The sequence below is a fragment of the Chroicocephalus ridibundus genome, chromosome 11 (genome assembly GCF_963924245.1).
Source record: "Chroicocephalus ridibundus chromosome 11, bChrRid1.1, whole genome shotgun sequence".
In the NCBI taxonomy this organism is placed as follows: Eukaryota; Metazoa; Chordata; class Aves; order Charadriiformes; family Laridae; genus Chroicocephalus; species Chroicocephalus ridibundus.
Genome location: NC_086294.1, coordinates 11,933,729 through 11,950,011, shown reverse-complemented (window position 1 = coordinate 11,950,011; position 16,283 = coordinate 11,933,729). Strand labels below are relative to the sequence as shown.

General features: G+C 54.4%; 1 protein-coding gene across 3 annotated transcripts in view; it reads right to left on the bottom strand.

Annotated features, from left to right (window-relative positions):
* The window catches only part of PPP2R2B (protein phosphatase 2 regulatory subunit Bbeta), a 99,802-nt gene that overhangs the window by 61,996 nt on the left and 21,523 nt on the right, over window positions 1-16,283 (bottom strand). Inside the window, exon 1 of one of the 3 annotated variants that reach the window (XM_063348816.1) lies at window positions 7,337-7,627. The exons of the other annotated variants lie outside the window; for them this stretch is intronic. Coding sequence (XP_063204886.1) covers window positions 7,337-7,406 — 70 coding nt within the window. The 5' untranslated portion in view covers window positions 7,407-7,627. Of the gene's footprint in view, window positions 1-7,336; window positions 7,628-16,283 lie in introns of those variants that run through there. 3 annotated transcript variants of the gene reach the window in all.

Sequence of the window (16,283 nt, the reverse complement as noted above, 5' to 3'; positions counted from 1 at the left end):
GTTGCACCTCGCCCTTTCCAGGATCTCTGGGGCCGGGCGCAGCGTGACTGGGCCGGTCCTGGGTTTGCTGTGCCCCGGCTCCCCAGCTCCAGGGCAGGGCACACCGGTCCCCACACTCATGGGGACTTCGGGAGGGCCCAAGGAGCTCAGGTGCTGCTGTGCAGGGCTGCCGGGTATCTGGGAGCCACGGCAGCACTATGCAGAGGTGCTGAGACGAGCAGTCCATGGGTGCTTTGGTGTTCACCCACCAGCTGAAGACAGACCCACCAAGCAGCAGCCCCGCCATCGCTGGGCACCCTGGCTCCCTGCTCCAGTGGCGGGCACTGCCCGGCACGCTCCCTGCCGTACCTGAGCTCTGCGCCGGCCCCGGCTGCAGCGGGGGCTTTGTGCCGGCTCAGCACATCGGCGTAAGAGCTCCCAGCTCGCAGCGGCAGCCGCACGGCCGAGATCGGGAGGAGCGGGGAGGAAGCAGCGGCTATTTTTAACCTGCCTGATCAGCACCCTGCCACGTCAACACGCCTCAGCGCCGCTACGTGTGCGGCTCTGCGCGCCTCACCTCTGCGCCAGCCAGCACGCTCCTCTCACCAACCCACACTGGTGGCATTTCCAGCAACCCCAGCAGCTGGGACTTGCACTCTCAAAGGATCTCTTCCACCAGCGTTTATTCCCACAGCCGACCCCCAGCAAGCCCGCTGGCAGGGGTACGCCTCTGCTCTAGCTCCCAGAGTTTAGGGTACCTGATGATTACCTGGCCTGCCACGGTGTTTGCCATGAAGCCCTACCACCTGCTGCCTTTCCAGGCACAGGATCTTGCCAGTTCTTTGGGAAGGAAGCGTTAGGGCTTTGACAGAGCCCTGCAGGATCTTGTTCACACAAGCGATCACGAGAACCTTGCCCAGGAACAAGGCCATAGCAGGTCAAACCAAAAGCACATCCAGCCCAGTATCCCGTCTCCAGCGGACAACAGGAGATGCACACAAACAGGGCATGCACGTAAGGTGTTCCCACTAATATTCTCCAACCCTCTAACAACATTCAGCTCAGGGGCCTCCCAAGCCACAGGTGGTCCCTCTGTGTTCAGCAAACCTTGGCAGCTTTCATGACCTTGTCCAGTCTCTTTTCACCAATGCTAAAAGATCCCAAGGGTTGACTATCCTGTGGGAGTTTCCCAAGTCTGGCTACTGCTCTGCCGGATCTTCAGAAGTTTCCCCACCAGAGCTGCCTGTGCCTCTGGCCAGCGTGGCCCAAGGGAGACCCCAGCCACGACACACAGCCCCACACGCTCTGATGGCTGCAGGAACAGAGTGGGAGCACGAAATGCTTTGCATCACCTGCCAGCCTCCTGGCAGCACAAGCACAACAAGGTCACTCAGAAACACCACCCCAAGTGCCCAAGGAGGCCTCTGAGGAGACACCAGGCATGGTTTAGTGATGGTTTTTGTCAGAGTTAGGTTGATGGTTGGACTCGATGATCTGAAAGGTCCCTTCCAACCTAGGCAATTTACGATTCTATAAAGAGTAGGCATCACTGCGGGAGCTGGCTGAGGAGCAAGCACATCCAAGGGAGGCACAAAACAGAGGTACAGAGGGGACGGGACGGGCATGGGGAAAGTCGCTGTGTTACCCCCAGGCCTCCACCACCACCTCACCAAGTCCCACAATGCCATTTGGAAACCTGCTGTCCTGTGCCAGCAGCTGAGGCTTGCCGTGCGAGCCCCATGGCGTGCCCCAGGGCCTGGGGTGGAGGGAAGGACCAGTGCTGGGCTCTGACCTGACGCAACTGGTCCCCAGAGCAGACAGAGCACTACAGCAACAGGACTGGGGCACCGCTGGGTGCTAAGGCCAGACCACTCCACATTGCTGCCGGCGCCTGCTGGGAGTGACCCAGGTTTCCCCAGCGTCAGAGCAGGAGCAGGTCCCAACCTGGTCCTCGCACGGAGACGGGGAGGGGGAGATGCCGAGCCCCATCCCCTGCAGATGGGTGCGAGCCCCACAGAGGCCATCACCAGGGACTGGTTGCTCTCACGGCCCATCTGCGATGGGTCAGAGTCACATCATTACCCGCTCCCAGTCCTCTCAGTAATCCCTAGATTACAGAGTCCCCAGGCACATCTATTCTCTCATTAATCTGTGGATTAAAGTATCCCCAAGTCGGCTTTGACGCAGTGCACTACAAACGGCTGAGTTACACTGCTCTCCTCGCAGTGATCCCCGGATTAGACAGAAGGAGACGTGTCCATGGGTCCTTCCGACCTGGCTGGAGCACAGGCTCAGGGAGAGGAGGGGAGGTCTAAACATAGGACATGTATATAAATAAAAAGCATAAAGGATGGAACGGTGTTTCATAATCAAAGTACTTATGTGATAAAACAACAACTTCAAGGAGGTTCCTGGATTAATTAAATCCCAATCCAGATGATCCGCAAACAGCAACTCACATTTGCAACAATAAAAATACCCGGCAACTCTCGTCCTGAACCCAGCACTGGGGGAAAACACCTCACTTTTTGTGCTTTTCTGGGGACTACACACAGATTTTTTAAAAAGTCACTGTTGCTGCCACAGCAAACTGACCCAGAAAGTGAAAAAACTTTTAGGGACACAGCACAGCACAACCTGGGCTGTGGGTCGGGTTCAGCCCCTGGCTTTTTCTGAAACTCAGCCCATGTAAGGACAAGGCAGGAACATGCTCCCCACGGGGCCCAGCCCTAGAGGAAGGAAGGGATGGGAAAGCCCCCAGGACACAGCCACACAGCCAGACGCCCAGGGAAACTGGTGACCAACTGGCCAGGTTTTAATCACATGGACTGCTTTTCTCTCCCCAAAACAGGACAAAAGAGCCTGAACTTGTTCTCTGCTGCACGCGGAGGCTGCTTACGCATCCGACAGCTCCCGGGTACCCAAGGGCCCTGTCGGGCCAGAGGGGGACCGGCATCACAGCTCCTTCCCGCAGCATGACAGCAGGGCAGGGATAAAAGTGGATGGGAACGACTGAGAGAGGAAAGGGGGTTACAGCTGGAAGTAACAAGATTAAACTAGGAAAAGGAAATGAAGGCTTAATGATAGATTTCTCAACAGCAAAATCTATTCAGTTTGGGAAACGCTCCTCAAGGAGATTAAAGACTCGCTGGGGCATCAGCCAGTGCCCTGGGAGAAGGAGCACGTGGGGAGCAGCCAAGCGGTGGCCAGGGAGTAGCTGCAGGGAGTCATGGCCTTCCCGCCCAGCCACAGCCGGCATGTCCCCGAGGCCACATGTCCCCAGTGGGGTCAGTCCCATGCCCTGTGGGGGAGACACTCCCTTGGTGGAGCCAGCGATGCCCCACTGGGGGGGCAAGGGTGGCCACAGTGGGGCCACACCGTGGCTGTGAGTCCTCCCAAGGGTCCTCCTCCAAGAGCACAACCACCTGGCCACGGGCCACCTTCCCAAGCGGCCCCAGGCAAGGCCACCTCTCCTCCTCCAGGTTCGTTGCTGGGAACTGCAGGTGCCAGGGAAGTATGCACACGTGTATCGCCTACAGCTGTCACCAGGCCTGGGGGCATCTGTGCTACAGTGCTGACAGCCGAAGTACACACCCCAAAATGCACACCCCACCCAGAGACTTCTCCTGCTGCCGCCCTCCCCAGAGCAGCTCCACAGCACCCAGGGTGCAGGGCACCCCTCACACCTTCCTGTCCCTTGTACCAAACTGGCAGGAAGGGATGTGTCTCCATGCAAAAGGGTCACCCAACCGCTGTTAGTGCGGGGCCAAGCTCTGCAGGCTCTCCATGTGGAGCCCAGGACACCCCACAGCATCAGAAGAGGGGAGGGACAGAGATGGAGGGAGACTCCCATCCCCGCCAAGGGGGGACACGCACAGCGGCCGTGCTCCCGGCCAAGCTCGCAGGTGGTGGACAGGGAGCTCCAGCCTGTCCCTGTCCCCGAGCCAGCCCTATGCCAGATCCACCTGCCCCAGGAGGGACCCACCTCCCCTGGGCTAACACAGTGCTCAGCACCCTCCTCTCTCAAAGACCCTGCCCCGCAATGAAGTGGGCATCTATGGACATGAAACACCTTCGTTCATTAGGCATTGTCCCGCTGGGTGAGCTGTGAAGGCCACCACTGCTGTCCCACCCCAACCCACTGAGCACCCGGGCTCAGTCATGACTGTCCCTCATCAGGGCAGGGAGTGCAGAGTGGGGCATTCATGCCATTCCTGCTTTTTTTGGAGGTATTTGCCCAACTATAAGCCACCAGGAGGACTCGGAGACTTGCCAGGTGGACAGCAATGCTACACAAAAACGTCACACCCACAGCTTGAAGACATCAGCAGATGGGCGTTTTGGGGCAAGTTACTGGAAATGGGGGGGTGAAGGGCCCTTCAACATCTCTAGCAAGCACATCTGAAAGGGAAACCTACTCAAATGGTTTGTTTGTATTCAAATAGTCTCAATTTGTCCCACTTTTGACTGGGCGCTCAGCAGACTTGCGAATGGATTTATGCAGCAGAACAAACCAAGCACACTTTCTGAACGTTCTTCACGCGAGCCTTGCTGCTCTGGGGCAGCGCGGTGGGGTCTGCGCCAGCTCGCGACCTCGCTGGCATCGCCCCGGACCCAGCTCACCTGGGGGCCGAACCCTGCACACCCCATCTCAGCAACTTCATATTCCCTGGCAACTGAAGTCGAATTAGCACAATGGCTGCGCTTCCTTCATTAGCAGTACTTCTGAGCACCGCACAAGAACAAGGCATTCAAGTGTGTGCTTTTGAAATACCACCCTCACCCCGCATCTGCATAAAAATACCAGACCCATTTAAGCGACACCACCGCTTCACTAAACAACACACGTGTAACCCCGTTTGCTCCTGCAGCTGACACACCAGACACCTTCATTTCCAAAGCAAGTCTTCATCTTCTGAAGAGGCTTTGGAAGGATTTTTGTTTTAAGCAGAAGACGTGTTACCAGCCACATCGTTTTAGGCATATGCTGCTTTCAGATATAGAAAGAATAAAAGTGAATTATCTTCCTTAATTCTTTTCCACGCTAGCAAGATCTACCATTTCAAAGTACATCCAGCCTTCCTCTAGCAGAACGACTGCACAGAGAATCCAACTCAACAGCATCAGGTGACAAGAAACTCATCCGATACACAGCTCATGGACCTCCTCCAGCACCACCACAGCAGCAGGGGCCACCCCGGCTCAGCCGGTTACCTACTGCACAGACACCCCTGGATATCTCATTTCTATGCAGGGGTTGGCTACAGTTTTCTAGTACAAACCACAAGGCTCTTCTGAAAAAGCCACCTTGCAGCTTGGGGAAATTCACCACAGATGGACTGGATCTTATCACTGAAATCTCGGGCTGGAAAAACCCCAGACCCCCTGCTGAAATCACTGCAGGCTCATCTCAACCCTCCATCCTTCCCGACCAGGAAAACCAGGTTCTCAACAGGTCACGTTAGGGTAGCTACCTTCACATTTTTTATTTGCTGGCGGCTGCTGCGGCCTTTATAATGCAGCAACGGGAAACTGATCCTTCCATGGACCACAGCACGAGGCGATACGAGCCAGGCGGCTGGGAATTTGGGAGCTCAGCCCCACCCTGGCCGCACCAGCCTCTGGGAAGCACCTCACACCAGAAACATCCCTCCACCCTTGTGCTGGCAAACTGTCTGCAAGGAGGCCAGCGTGGCCTCCCGTGTCCCCCTGCCACCCAGCCCCACAGTGTGAGAGATGCTGGAGAGAGCAGTGGAGCCAGGGATGTGCCGGGGTGTCACCTCCCCTGCCTCTAGGGTCTGTCGATGCTGACCACTTACGTTTCAGCTACACATGAGCAACGTGAACTTGACGCGTATGATCATTTTCTTTGCCCACCAGGTATCCAAAGCTTTCCATTACTGTATTGCGCTTGCCAGACAAACCCTCCTTTAGCCATGTGCTGGAGTCATAGAATTCCCAAGGTCTGGTCCTATGCTGCTTCCTCTAGAGCCTTAGGAGAACGAAACAGTAAGGGGAAGCCTCTTCAGCTACTAATTAAGCTATTAATGAGCATCTTCAGACTCTCTGGTGTGCAGTCTGGTTTTTGAAGTCTTACGCGAGGGGTCAGTGCCACTTGGAGGAATGGGGGGGATTTGGTTTTGTTTTACAGCAGCTGCAGTATCCTCCAGAGGTAAGGGAGCAATGGGAGGTTGTGATGGAGCTGGTGCGAAGTCAAGAGCTCTTCATCTGCGGAAGGAGAGGGGAGGCAGCCGCGCTGTCCCCGTCCCTCCATCCCACCTAGGCTGGCAGCGCCTGCCTCTTTGTGGCAGCTGCAGCGTCATGTGCAGTCGCAGCTCACCTTCCCGAGCCGAACATGGCCACGCCGGCTCCTCTGCTCCCCAAGACACTACGGGGAGCCGCGGTCAAACGCGCCCACAAGCTCAGCCGGGGCTATGACATTCTGCATGTCTAACAGCTCTGGCATCTCCTCGCCTCTGCAACACACAAGCCACAATACGTATTTCTTCCTGCAGAGGCTTGTATGAAAAATAGCCCTGAGACAACTATTTAATTTCTGTAACAAGCACTGCACTAGCATTTACCGTATTTCCTAACCTCGGCAACGCAGCCACACTCCCTGGCTACCTGCAGAAGCCACTGATGCAGCCACACACTAACGAAGCACATTTTCCCACCGCGGCCGCCGCATCCCCCCGGTTCCCGCGGATCCCCGCAGCCATCGCCCGCTCCGGCGGGGGACGGGGCTGGGCTCCCCCGGCTCCCGCCGGCCGCCCCCGCGGCGGAGCAGCCCGAGGGTCCCGGAGGGTCCCGGCGGGGCTGAGGGCTCGGCCCCGACCCGCCCCGGCTCCCCGGGCGGGAGGAGCGGGGCTCCGCGGGGGCCGGGCTGCGGGCGGGTCCCGGCTCTCCGGCTCGGCAGCGGCCGCGGCAGCGAGAAGCCGGGCACCGAGGCGCCCCCCGCGCCCGCCGAGGGACCGGCCCGGCCCAGCGCGGCGGCTGCGGCGTGTGGGGGGCCGGACCCCGCAAGCCCGGCCGGGGGGAGCCCGGGGCGGCGGGAGGACGGCGGGGACCCGGCGGGTCCGGCGCTGCTGAGTCACCGGAGCGGCTCAGCCGCACGGCGCAGCCCGCGCCGACCCTTCGGGACCCCCCGGCGCCGCCCCCGGCCCCGCCGCCGCGGGGCTGCCCGGCCCGGCCCGGCCGGCGGGGAGCGGAGCCCAGCCCCGGCTCCGGCGGCGGCCCCGCCAGCGCGGCCGGGCCGCGGGGGAAGGTGCGGGCGGGGGCCGGGGGTGGCTGCGGGGCGGCCCCCACCTGCTGCGGGCGGGCAGGGGCCGCCGCCGCCCCCGCGGCGGGCGCTCACCTTCCGTGGCATAGCTGTGGTCTCGCAGGAAACTGCTGCTGATCTTGCGGGTCTCAACGTCCTCCTCCATTGACGGCGGGCTGGCAGGCGCGGGGCGTCAGCAGCCGCAGCCGCGGATCCATCATCCCCCCCCGCGCCCTGCTCCGCGGCGGCCGGCCGCGAAATGCGGCGGCGGTGGGGGGGCGCAGGGGCGGCGGAGCCCGCTGGCTCCTCCCATACGGCACGGAACGGAACGGCAAGGCACGGCACGGCTCGGATCGGATCTGCGCGGCGCGGATCGGCCCGGCGCCGCCACCGAGCTCCGCCCGCCCCGTCGGGCACGGCGCGTCCCGGGCGGGCGGAGCGCGGCGCTGCCCCTGCCCGGGGGATGCTCCTGCCCGGGGTCGCACCTGCCCCCGGGGAAGCTCCTGCCTGAGGCAGTGCTGCTCCCTGACCTGCCCTTCCCAAACACAAGAACGTAGCCAGGGTCTGACAGCAAGCCCTTTTTTGGCAGAAAAAAGACACAGCACGTCAACACCATCGTGGGACAGGGGATGCCGCAAGGGCCATGAGGGTGGCCATGGCCGCAGTGATGAGGAGATGTGTGCCCATGGGTGCCTCACCCAGGCTCGCCCCGTCTCGGCTGTGGAAGGGGGTGGGGATGCTCCGTGGTTATAGCTGTGAAAGTCACTGACGTCCAGGGAAGAGCACGAGCACAGGGAAGGGAGGGCTCCCCTCTTCATCTCTGAAAGGACAGGCTGTATTCTGGATGTGTCATCTTGTGCAGGCCAAAGGGAAACAGTTGCTCTTTGGAAGGGTTTTGTGTCTTGATGTAGTCCAGGAAAAAATAAGCCTTGGCACTGACTGAGCCACTGGCAGACACAGGGAAGGAACTCATGAGCTCTTGCTCCTGAAGTTGGGGGTAAAGCCCAACCACAGTGTCAGGACACCAGATGTCCCCATCCAGGCAGCGATGTGCGCCCTGGGCGGCCACAGGGCACACAGGCACAGGAGCCGTCTTGACAGCCAAGTGCCACGTCAACCGGGAGCGTTACTGTTACTGGGACCAGAGGGGAAATAAGGGATGCAGAGGAATGGACAAAGGTGCTGGAAAATGTTGTAAATACAGTGTGCTGCAGCTCAATTTCCTCTCCTACCTGTAGTAACAGAATTAAAATCTCATTGGGAAGATGCAAGATTTTACAGCCTATGTTATTCTGCCGATATCGCACTGGGATCCATTTTCAGGGGAAGCGCAGGAGACAGCATCCCTGAGCGAGAAGGCTCAAGGGCTCCAGTACATCCAGTATGCACGTCTCCTGGGCAGGGTGCTCCATGTCACCGCAGTGCCGCTGCACCACCGCACGCCTTCTGGAGGAGCCTGTGGATCCTCTCAGGCGAGAGGCGAGAGGGAGGGAAAGCTCGCTCTGCCCCGTGTCGTGACCTTGTGAGGCAAGGCGAATCGCCAGGCTCTGAGCCCCCTGCCTCCCCAGGACGCTCTGACACGCTGTCACATGGAGGTTGATATAAGGCATTGTAAAGCTGCACCTTGGAGAACTCTGGCACTGACTCACAGGCATAGATAACTTCAAGGATTTGTCAGTCAACCACATCACATCACAGGCCATTCATTAATACGGGGATTACTGACATGACAAGCCAGAAGCATTCATCAACCAGGCATAAGCCTGAAGTCTCCATGCCCAGAGCCTTCACTGAATTATTCTGGAATGTGAGTTCCTTCCTATAATCACCAGGCACAGGTTTAAGTTAAGCAAACACACGGTACTTGTGGCTGACGCTGCTCTCGGTTGCAGCAGGCAAGATCCACAGGTTCGTCTGAATTCACTCACTGTGACAAGGCATAAGACAGTCCCATAGTTTCATGGCAAAGTGCAGAGATGTATTTACCAGAGCTCTCTTGCAGGCCAGAAAGAGTCACAGCAGCAACACCATGCTTTAAAAATAACTTTTGTGCTGCTGGTAGCCCCTTGCCCACGCTGCGGCGCGGGGGACGGGACCCGAACATGGCACAGCAGGACTCAGAACTGCTGCTGGCTCCGGGCAACCCAACTGACACTGTGACGCTTGTGTCTCCTGTCTCCAAAGGGAAGGTATGAACCTCCCGCAGGAGAAGAGAGAAGGGAAAGAAAGGTGAAAACCAACCCCAAACACTGCACCCGGGAATCAGATTACCTCTGCTGCCATGTGCACTTGCCTGCAGGCGTGCACTGTTGTACGCCCTGTACGACAGGTGACAATCCCAGCTCCAGAAAGAAAAATAAAGATTTTTAATAAGCAAACATTACCATATCGCATCCTCCGTTCAGGTCTCAGATGGCAAGCCTCAGTCCAAAGGCTATGCCCAGCTGAATAACAAGCCCTTGCAATGCTTGTGAGTATTATTTAAGAAACATAAACACAGACCATCAACCTCCTTCCGTTTCTTTTCCGCAGGCTCTGTCTTCAGTGTATTTCCATTTTAACAAGTGCCAAGTCCTTTCTCCTTTATTAACTAGAAAAATTATTCTCTCCATTGTGCACGAATTATAATTATATATTCATAAGTCCTGCAAAGTTTTTCAATACACCGTATCATTTAAATACATCCACAAGTCACCTGTTTGTTATGCAATGTGCATAGGAGCTGCATCATGAAATCCATTTATTCTCAGCTTTCTAAAATCCAGCAACGAGCCTTTAGAATAACTAAAAGCATTAGCTGTCCTAAGCAGGCATCCATTTGCAGATTAAATTCGCCAAAGGTCAGCTTGTAGCTGTCACTGGTTTCCAAACCCCCAGGTGTCCACCACGTTATATACTCTGACATCTCTTGAAGAGCCAGGACACTTTCCACTCCGCTGATTTCTGCTTCAATTAGAATAGGTTTAAGAACTCCCGGGCACAGGTTTCCGTGGGACCTAAGCAGTGTGTTAAGAGTAACTGAATCAAACCTTCGATTCCACGCTCAGCACAAAACTTCCTTCACCTCATTTATTTTACCTTCACATCCATGAGCACTAAATCTGTTTTCCTAATTACTGGTCTGGGTTAGAATGCTAGCCTCATTTTTTTAACTGTTAAATATATTATTAGGTAACAGAATTCTTTTAAATTTCTAAGAATTATTTCTATTGATTACCAGATCACCAGGACAGAGCCACCACTGAGACAGTGACTTGGGGGACAGTGCCAGGAGGTCCTGTGCGGAGAAGCTCTGGTGACAGCGTGTGCAGGGCTGGCAGCAGCGTCCCACAGTCCCTCCGTTTTGCCCCGGCCATGGAACATGCTTCTGCTCCAGGGTGGGACAAGGAACACTCCCCGAGAGCAGGACAAGCTCCCACCCTGCAGCATCTTTGCCCGCTCTGGCACGGGGAGGGAGATGGCTATTTGGAGACAGGGCTGCTGAGCAGGTTCCCCACATGCCGTGGCCTGTGGTTCATGGAAACGGGCCTGTCCGAGGATACAGTGGGATGGGCCATTTCCCCGCACCGCTCCTGGGGAGCACCGGGTTTGCTTTGGAGCGTCGCAGGTCCCCGAAGAAGCCGGCAGGTGCTGGGAGCAGAGGTGCTGGGAAAGGCACTAACTGTGCCCAGAGATTGCAGTGGGAATAAATATCTAATTGTGTATGCTTGAAAGTGAAATAACATCTTTCTTGACAGTGCACTTAAATGCATATGTAAATTAATTAGAATTCATGACATTCATTGCGCCAATCATTACTTCATGAAGTGATGCAATCGCTTCGACCAGAATCGGCCTTTGAAAGGCCACTGTCACTCTGAAAACACAGCCGACTCCACATTGCCCTTTCCTTAAGCGCGAAGGGAATTTTCTCCCGAGGAGTGCTGGCAGACTTACCAAACCGAGGACACCACACAATGGGTGGCCACCGCTATCTGCACTAACGTGGTCTGCACAACTCAGTGCACGAGAAGGTGCCTTCACCGGGCGCACAGCTCTGCGCAGGACGTTACCCACGCCGGCCTGACACCGCTCTGCTGCTCACACCACACTCGGCACCTAATTTTTGACCTGGGCGAAGGTCATGTCATAAAATTAATATTCTGAGAAGGAGAGCACTTAAAGCTCTTGTACAATTTCTCGCATCATGTCCAGTTCCCAATGCATTAATAAATGTGCTCCGAGTCCTTCGGCTCACAGACTCCAGTAGACAGAGCACTTCAAATCTGAGAAGCTAATTAAGCAGCAAAAATGAGGCAATTACACTCCTATCATCCCACCTGTAATTGGTGCCCAGCTGATGGGGTGGGTGGCTGGCTGGTGCGTATGTAAGGGAGACCCCGAAGGGGCTGTCGCAGGGCAGAGATCCTGTGCTGCACATGCTGGAAGAGCCGCATGGCAGGAGCCCAGAGCGTCCTGTGATCCCCTGTGCTGAACACACCCCACGCCGCAGGTGGGGTGTCCCTGGGACAGCCACGGCTGGTGGGACCCCCCGGCCGCTGCCACAGGGAGCAGCACCTCCGAGCGAGCACAGCAGACATCGCAGACTCAGGCTCCCGCTGACACCAGGGCTCTGGGAGCGGTGGCTCGCTCCTCTGCCCAGAGCTGAGCCGCAAGCCAGGCTCCCAAGGAGCAAACCTGGGTCTGCCCGGTGTCCAGCACAGGACTGGCGGCGCTCATCGCCCAGCGGTGTGCTGGGAAGAAGGGAGTGCATGTGCTCCTACCTTCAGACATGGCCCTGAGCCCCTGGGCATCACTGAGCCCTCAGGAGTAGCTGAGTGCCCAGAGAGACCGAGGCTGCTTGCTTACCGCCCTAGGAAGGGCACCGGCTTGCACTGGCCAACAAAGACCATTCCCATCCAGCCATCGAGGGACACGCAGTGCGGGGGAAAGTGCTCCAGATGAACATCCTCCCAGGGATGTTCCGGGGGATGTCCCGGGGGAACATCCTCCTATGGGGCCACCCTCCTCACCAGCAGAGGGCTGGGCTCCTGCTCGGTCACTGGAGAACGTCTGCGAATGCCACCACACGTCAGCGGGCTCACTGAGCCTCCGCGCACCCCCCAGCTCGTGCTCTGGAACCGTGCCCTTGTGTCTCCCACAGAGCCCACCAGAATGTCGACTGTGATTTCAGTAAACTAAGTCAGTTTGTTTCTCATGTTTTCAAGTATAAGTCACATAAGAAAGCTGGGGAAGCTGTAACCCATATGCAGGATAAAGTCCCAATCACACAAACCTTAATTAGCATGACTTCAGGAAGACTGATTATTTACTGGATTAAACCCAGATCAAGAAAACTGTGCAGTCAGGTCAGACGCCGAGGATGAGCTGCAGCCCCCTCCTTCACGAGCAACAGAGAACAAGGGTCAGGACCTCAGGGCAGAAAAGGGAAGAATCAGTTCATCGAATGCAAAGTAGGCGAAGATTTCTGCCTCCCAAAGGTCGTATGATAAATTGATCTACTTGGCCTTCACCCCCGCTACGCGCTGGTACTGGTACTGGTACTGGTACAAGCTGTACATAATTAACAGCACACCAGTAACAAGCACTGCCACGCACCCGCCCAGCTCAGGGAATCGCTGCTCCCCAAGCGCTTTCTCTCGTATCTGCAATTAGACTGACCAGCTTCTGGGGCATTTTGGCAGGCCTCGCTTCATTTTGACTCTTTCCCAACTAAGCATTTTATGCCAGGGTCTGAAAACCATCTCCCTTTGCCTATTTACTGCTTTTGCCCTTTTTTTGAGCAGCCCCATCCAGTGCCCATTGCCAGTGCTTCTCGCCCGTTTTCTTGAGACAAAACCTTGCTCTCCCTGAGTACATACCCAAATAGCTGCAACTGAGCGAGTGGGACACCTTTTTTCAGTGCAAAACGACACAGGTTTTGCTCAGGTAGTGTCAGATTTTGCCCGTGTAAGTGTGCCTGTGCACGTGCTGCTCCTGGAGTACGGAAAGGTGGTGGCAGCCCAGAGCTCTTGACGCGCCCAACGAGGCCCAGCACCTCCATGTCATCAAACCTCAGCATCTTCTTCTAACACTTGGAAGGAGAAACATTGTGCTAAATCATCTAGGTTTCACAATTTGTTCTCTGCTCTTCTGAGAGCAGTGATAACTGACAACCATTGCAATTATCACGGCTAATAATCACTAGGAACTCTTCCCACAAGTTCAGATTGTGATATATAGATATCAGATGAGAAATAACTTTTCTCAACCATGTTTTCAGGTATTTCTTTTGTATTATCTCATCATGTACTTTGGATAAACTGTTTACTGGTACTTTTATATATAGCAGAACTTGTATTAGTCTCTTACATATAAGAAAATAATACAAGCATTATAATACAAGCAGAACTTGTATTATTTTCTTACATATATGATCTTGGGGATTGCAAAGGCGACGTGACAAATCAGGGAGAAATAACCATGGACTGCACTGCAATTAGAAGAGTCTGATTTCTGTGTCTCTTAAGCAGTAGACCTGGACTATCTACTGGCTGCTCCTCAGCAAGATGACTTATTTTTCTGCAGTCCATCGCCCTGCGTTCTCCCGAGAGCAGCGATGCTGCTGAGCACAGCAGTAACCCCACCACCAGCGCTGTGGCTTCTCGGGGCTCCCGTGGGACTCATGGGCACCACAGAGGCAGCAACGTGCCCCAAGCCCAGTGTGGCCGGCGGCCCCCGCGCCGCGGCTACTGACCCGCTGCTGCCCCAGCTGCTGGGCGGCACACAGGCACCATCGTCCTTCCCAGGGGGGCTGGTGGGGGCTTTCCTTCCTTTACTCTGTGGACAGTCTAGCCGTAACATACTCACTTTCTCTATATCATTACTGAATTATATTATTGCTAAATACACCGCAGAACACATACGACACCCCAAACATGTAACGAGGCACAGAATATTTCATGAGGGTCCGAGACTTCAATGTCCTTTAAAGGATACAGTCTGAACGGTTTGTCACATGTTCTTCACATCAGAGATATAATTAGCTTAAATACTTACAGAGTAAATAGGATTTGCCGTTTCTGCAGATTAAGGCCACATGTTACAGCATCAGTGCATCTGAGCCAGTTCAGCACAGTCTATGCTAAGGAGTAAGTTTTTGCTTGAAAACAGCCACTCTGAGCAGTGCTGCAAATGAGGTCGTCTGTCGGTGTTGGGGTTTTGTTTGGTGCCTTGGGTTTGGTTTTTAACTGGAGGAACAAACCCCACCGCACACAACGGGAAAGCCAAAACCTGACTGGCACTGGTTGGGAATCCAGGTGTGAAGCACCATCATGGGACACCAGCGCCGAAGGTCCCCTGGGGACTTGGGGCACTATAGATAGAGCACCTAGCCCATGTACGCGGCACCGTGGAATACATAAATACTGTCTCCTTGCCCCAAAGTGCTTACAGTCTGCTGTGGCGAAATGTGATACAAGGGATAAAGAGGATGCAAGATGATGCTGCATATTGTTCAGGAGATAACCATTATAGGAAGTCTAAGGCTGAATAACTAAACCTAGCGAGCACAGAATGGAAAAATAAAGGCAATATTTTGTTTCTTGTATTTCCCTGTTGATTTATTTTCAGTTGGTGAAGAAAATCACCATGTTAATTCCACTGTTTTGTACAGAGATACGGCTCCCAAAATGTTTTATATTAGGTTAGATGACCATATAGGAAGGGAAGATGTGAGCTCGTGTGTGCATTAGAGTGGAACAGATATTGCAAAATTATACTGAAGGTCATCTGCTCATCTTCAACCGACCGCACGCCTCAGCCGTGTGACCCCTTCTCGTCCGCTGCTCACGGAATGTCCTGTGCAGAGGGACTGGCTGCGCTGGCGCGGATGCGTGTGCCAACCGGCTTCCAAAAACCGCTTCTCATTCATCACTCTCCTGCTTAAAAAATTTCAGTCGTCAAGCCAGAGACAAATAACAATTCCACAGAGCAGAGATGACAATCACAAACCACAATATTAATAATAATAATAATAATAAAAAAAAACAGAACCAAAAAACCTGGAAAGCTATCAAATGACCAATAGTCTGTAAACTGATTATCCATCAGCTGCATGATCAGAAGAAGAAACAAAAGGAGAAACCGGGATCAGCTTGAGTGCAGAAAAAAACTAAGTTTGTCATGTCATGTATTTATACTGAGCACTCAGACGCTTCCCCACCTATCCTGGGACAAGATATCTTTTGTGAGAATTACTATTTAGCATTTCTTTCTGTTAAATTAGCATTAAATATGCAAAATCTTGTATGGCCTTAATGGTGGATTTTATTTGAAAGGATGTAGGCCAACATGAGAAACCGCCACATCTAGGTCATTTTGAATTGTATATCCTAAACGGCAATTACTCCACTGCCTTCATTTAATTTGAACATGGACTACATCAAAAAGTAATGAAATCATGGTATAAATTTAACTAGGGCTGCACACATCTTGTAACACAAGCACAGTAAGTTTTACAGCATTGTGAACTTGGTGCTGGGATTATTACTTTATAAAAATCATTCTGCTTTCCTGAAATGTCATCCAGCAGCAGAAGAGAGGAGAACACCCAGATGCAGCTTGGCCATCCTTGTAAAATGGAAAGCACAAAGGCTAATCAGTCAGACAGGATTAATTCCCCAAAGAAAAGGAAACAGCATGTCTGTCAGAGGAGCAATCTTGACCTGTATCAGGATTAGTTGGAGTTTCGCAACCGTCAGAAGGATGGATGGGGTCTCAAAACCAGGCTGGTGGATAACACAAAACTGAGTAAGGCAAAATAAAGCAGCTGTTGGCTGCAATACTGAAAGCTGGACAACCAAGAGAGCCTGTAAGTAGTGATCTATTTGCCAACTGCTTCAACATCCATAGGAGTCTGTAAATTTTTAGTGATACTTCACAAGGCGACACCAACGCAGGCGAAGAGCCTGACCGCTGATAACTGTGATTCTCCCCCAGCTGCCTTGGCAGAAGGATGCAGTCTGTTGGCAACGCATTCGATAAACTAAGTCTGAAATTCAGC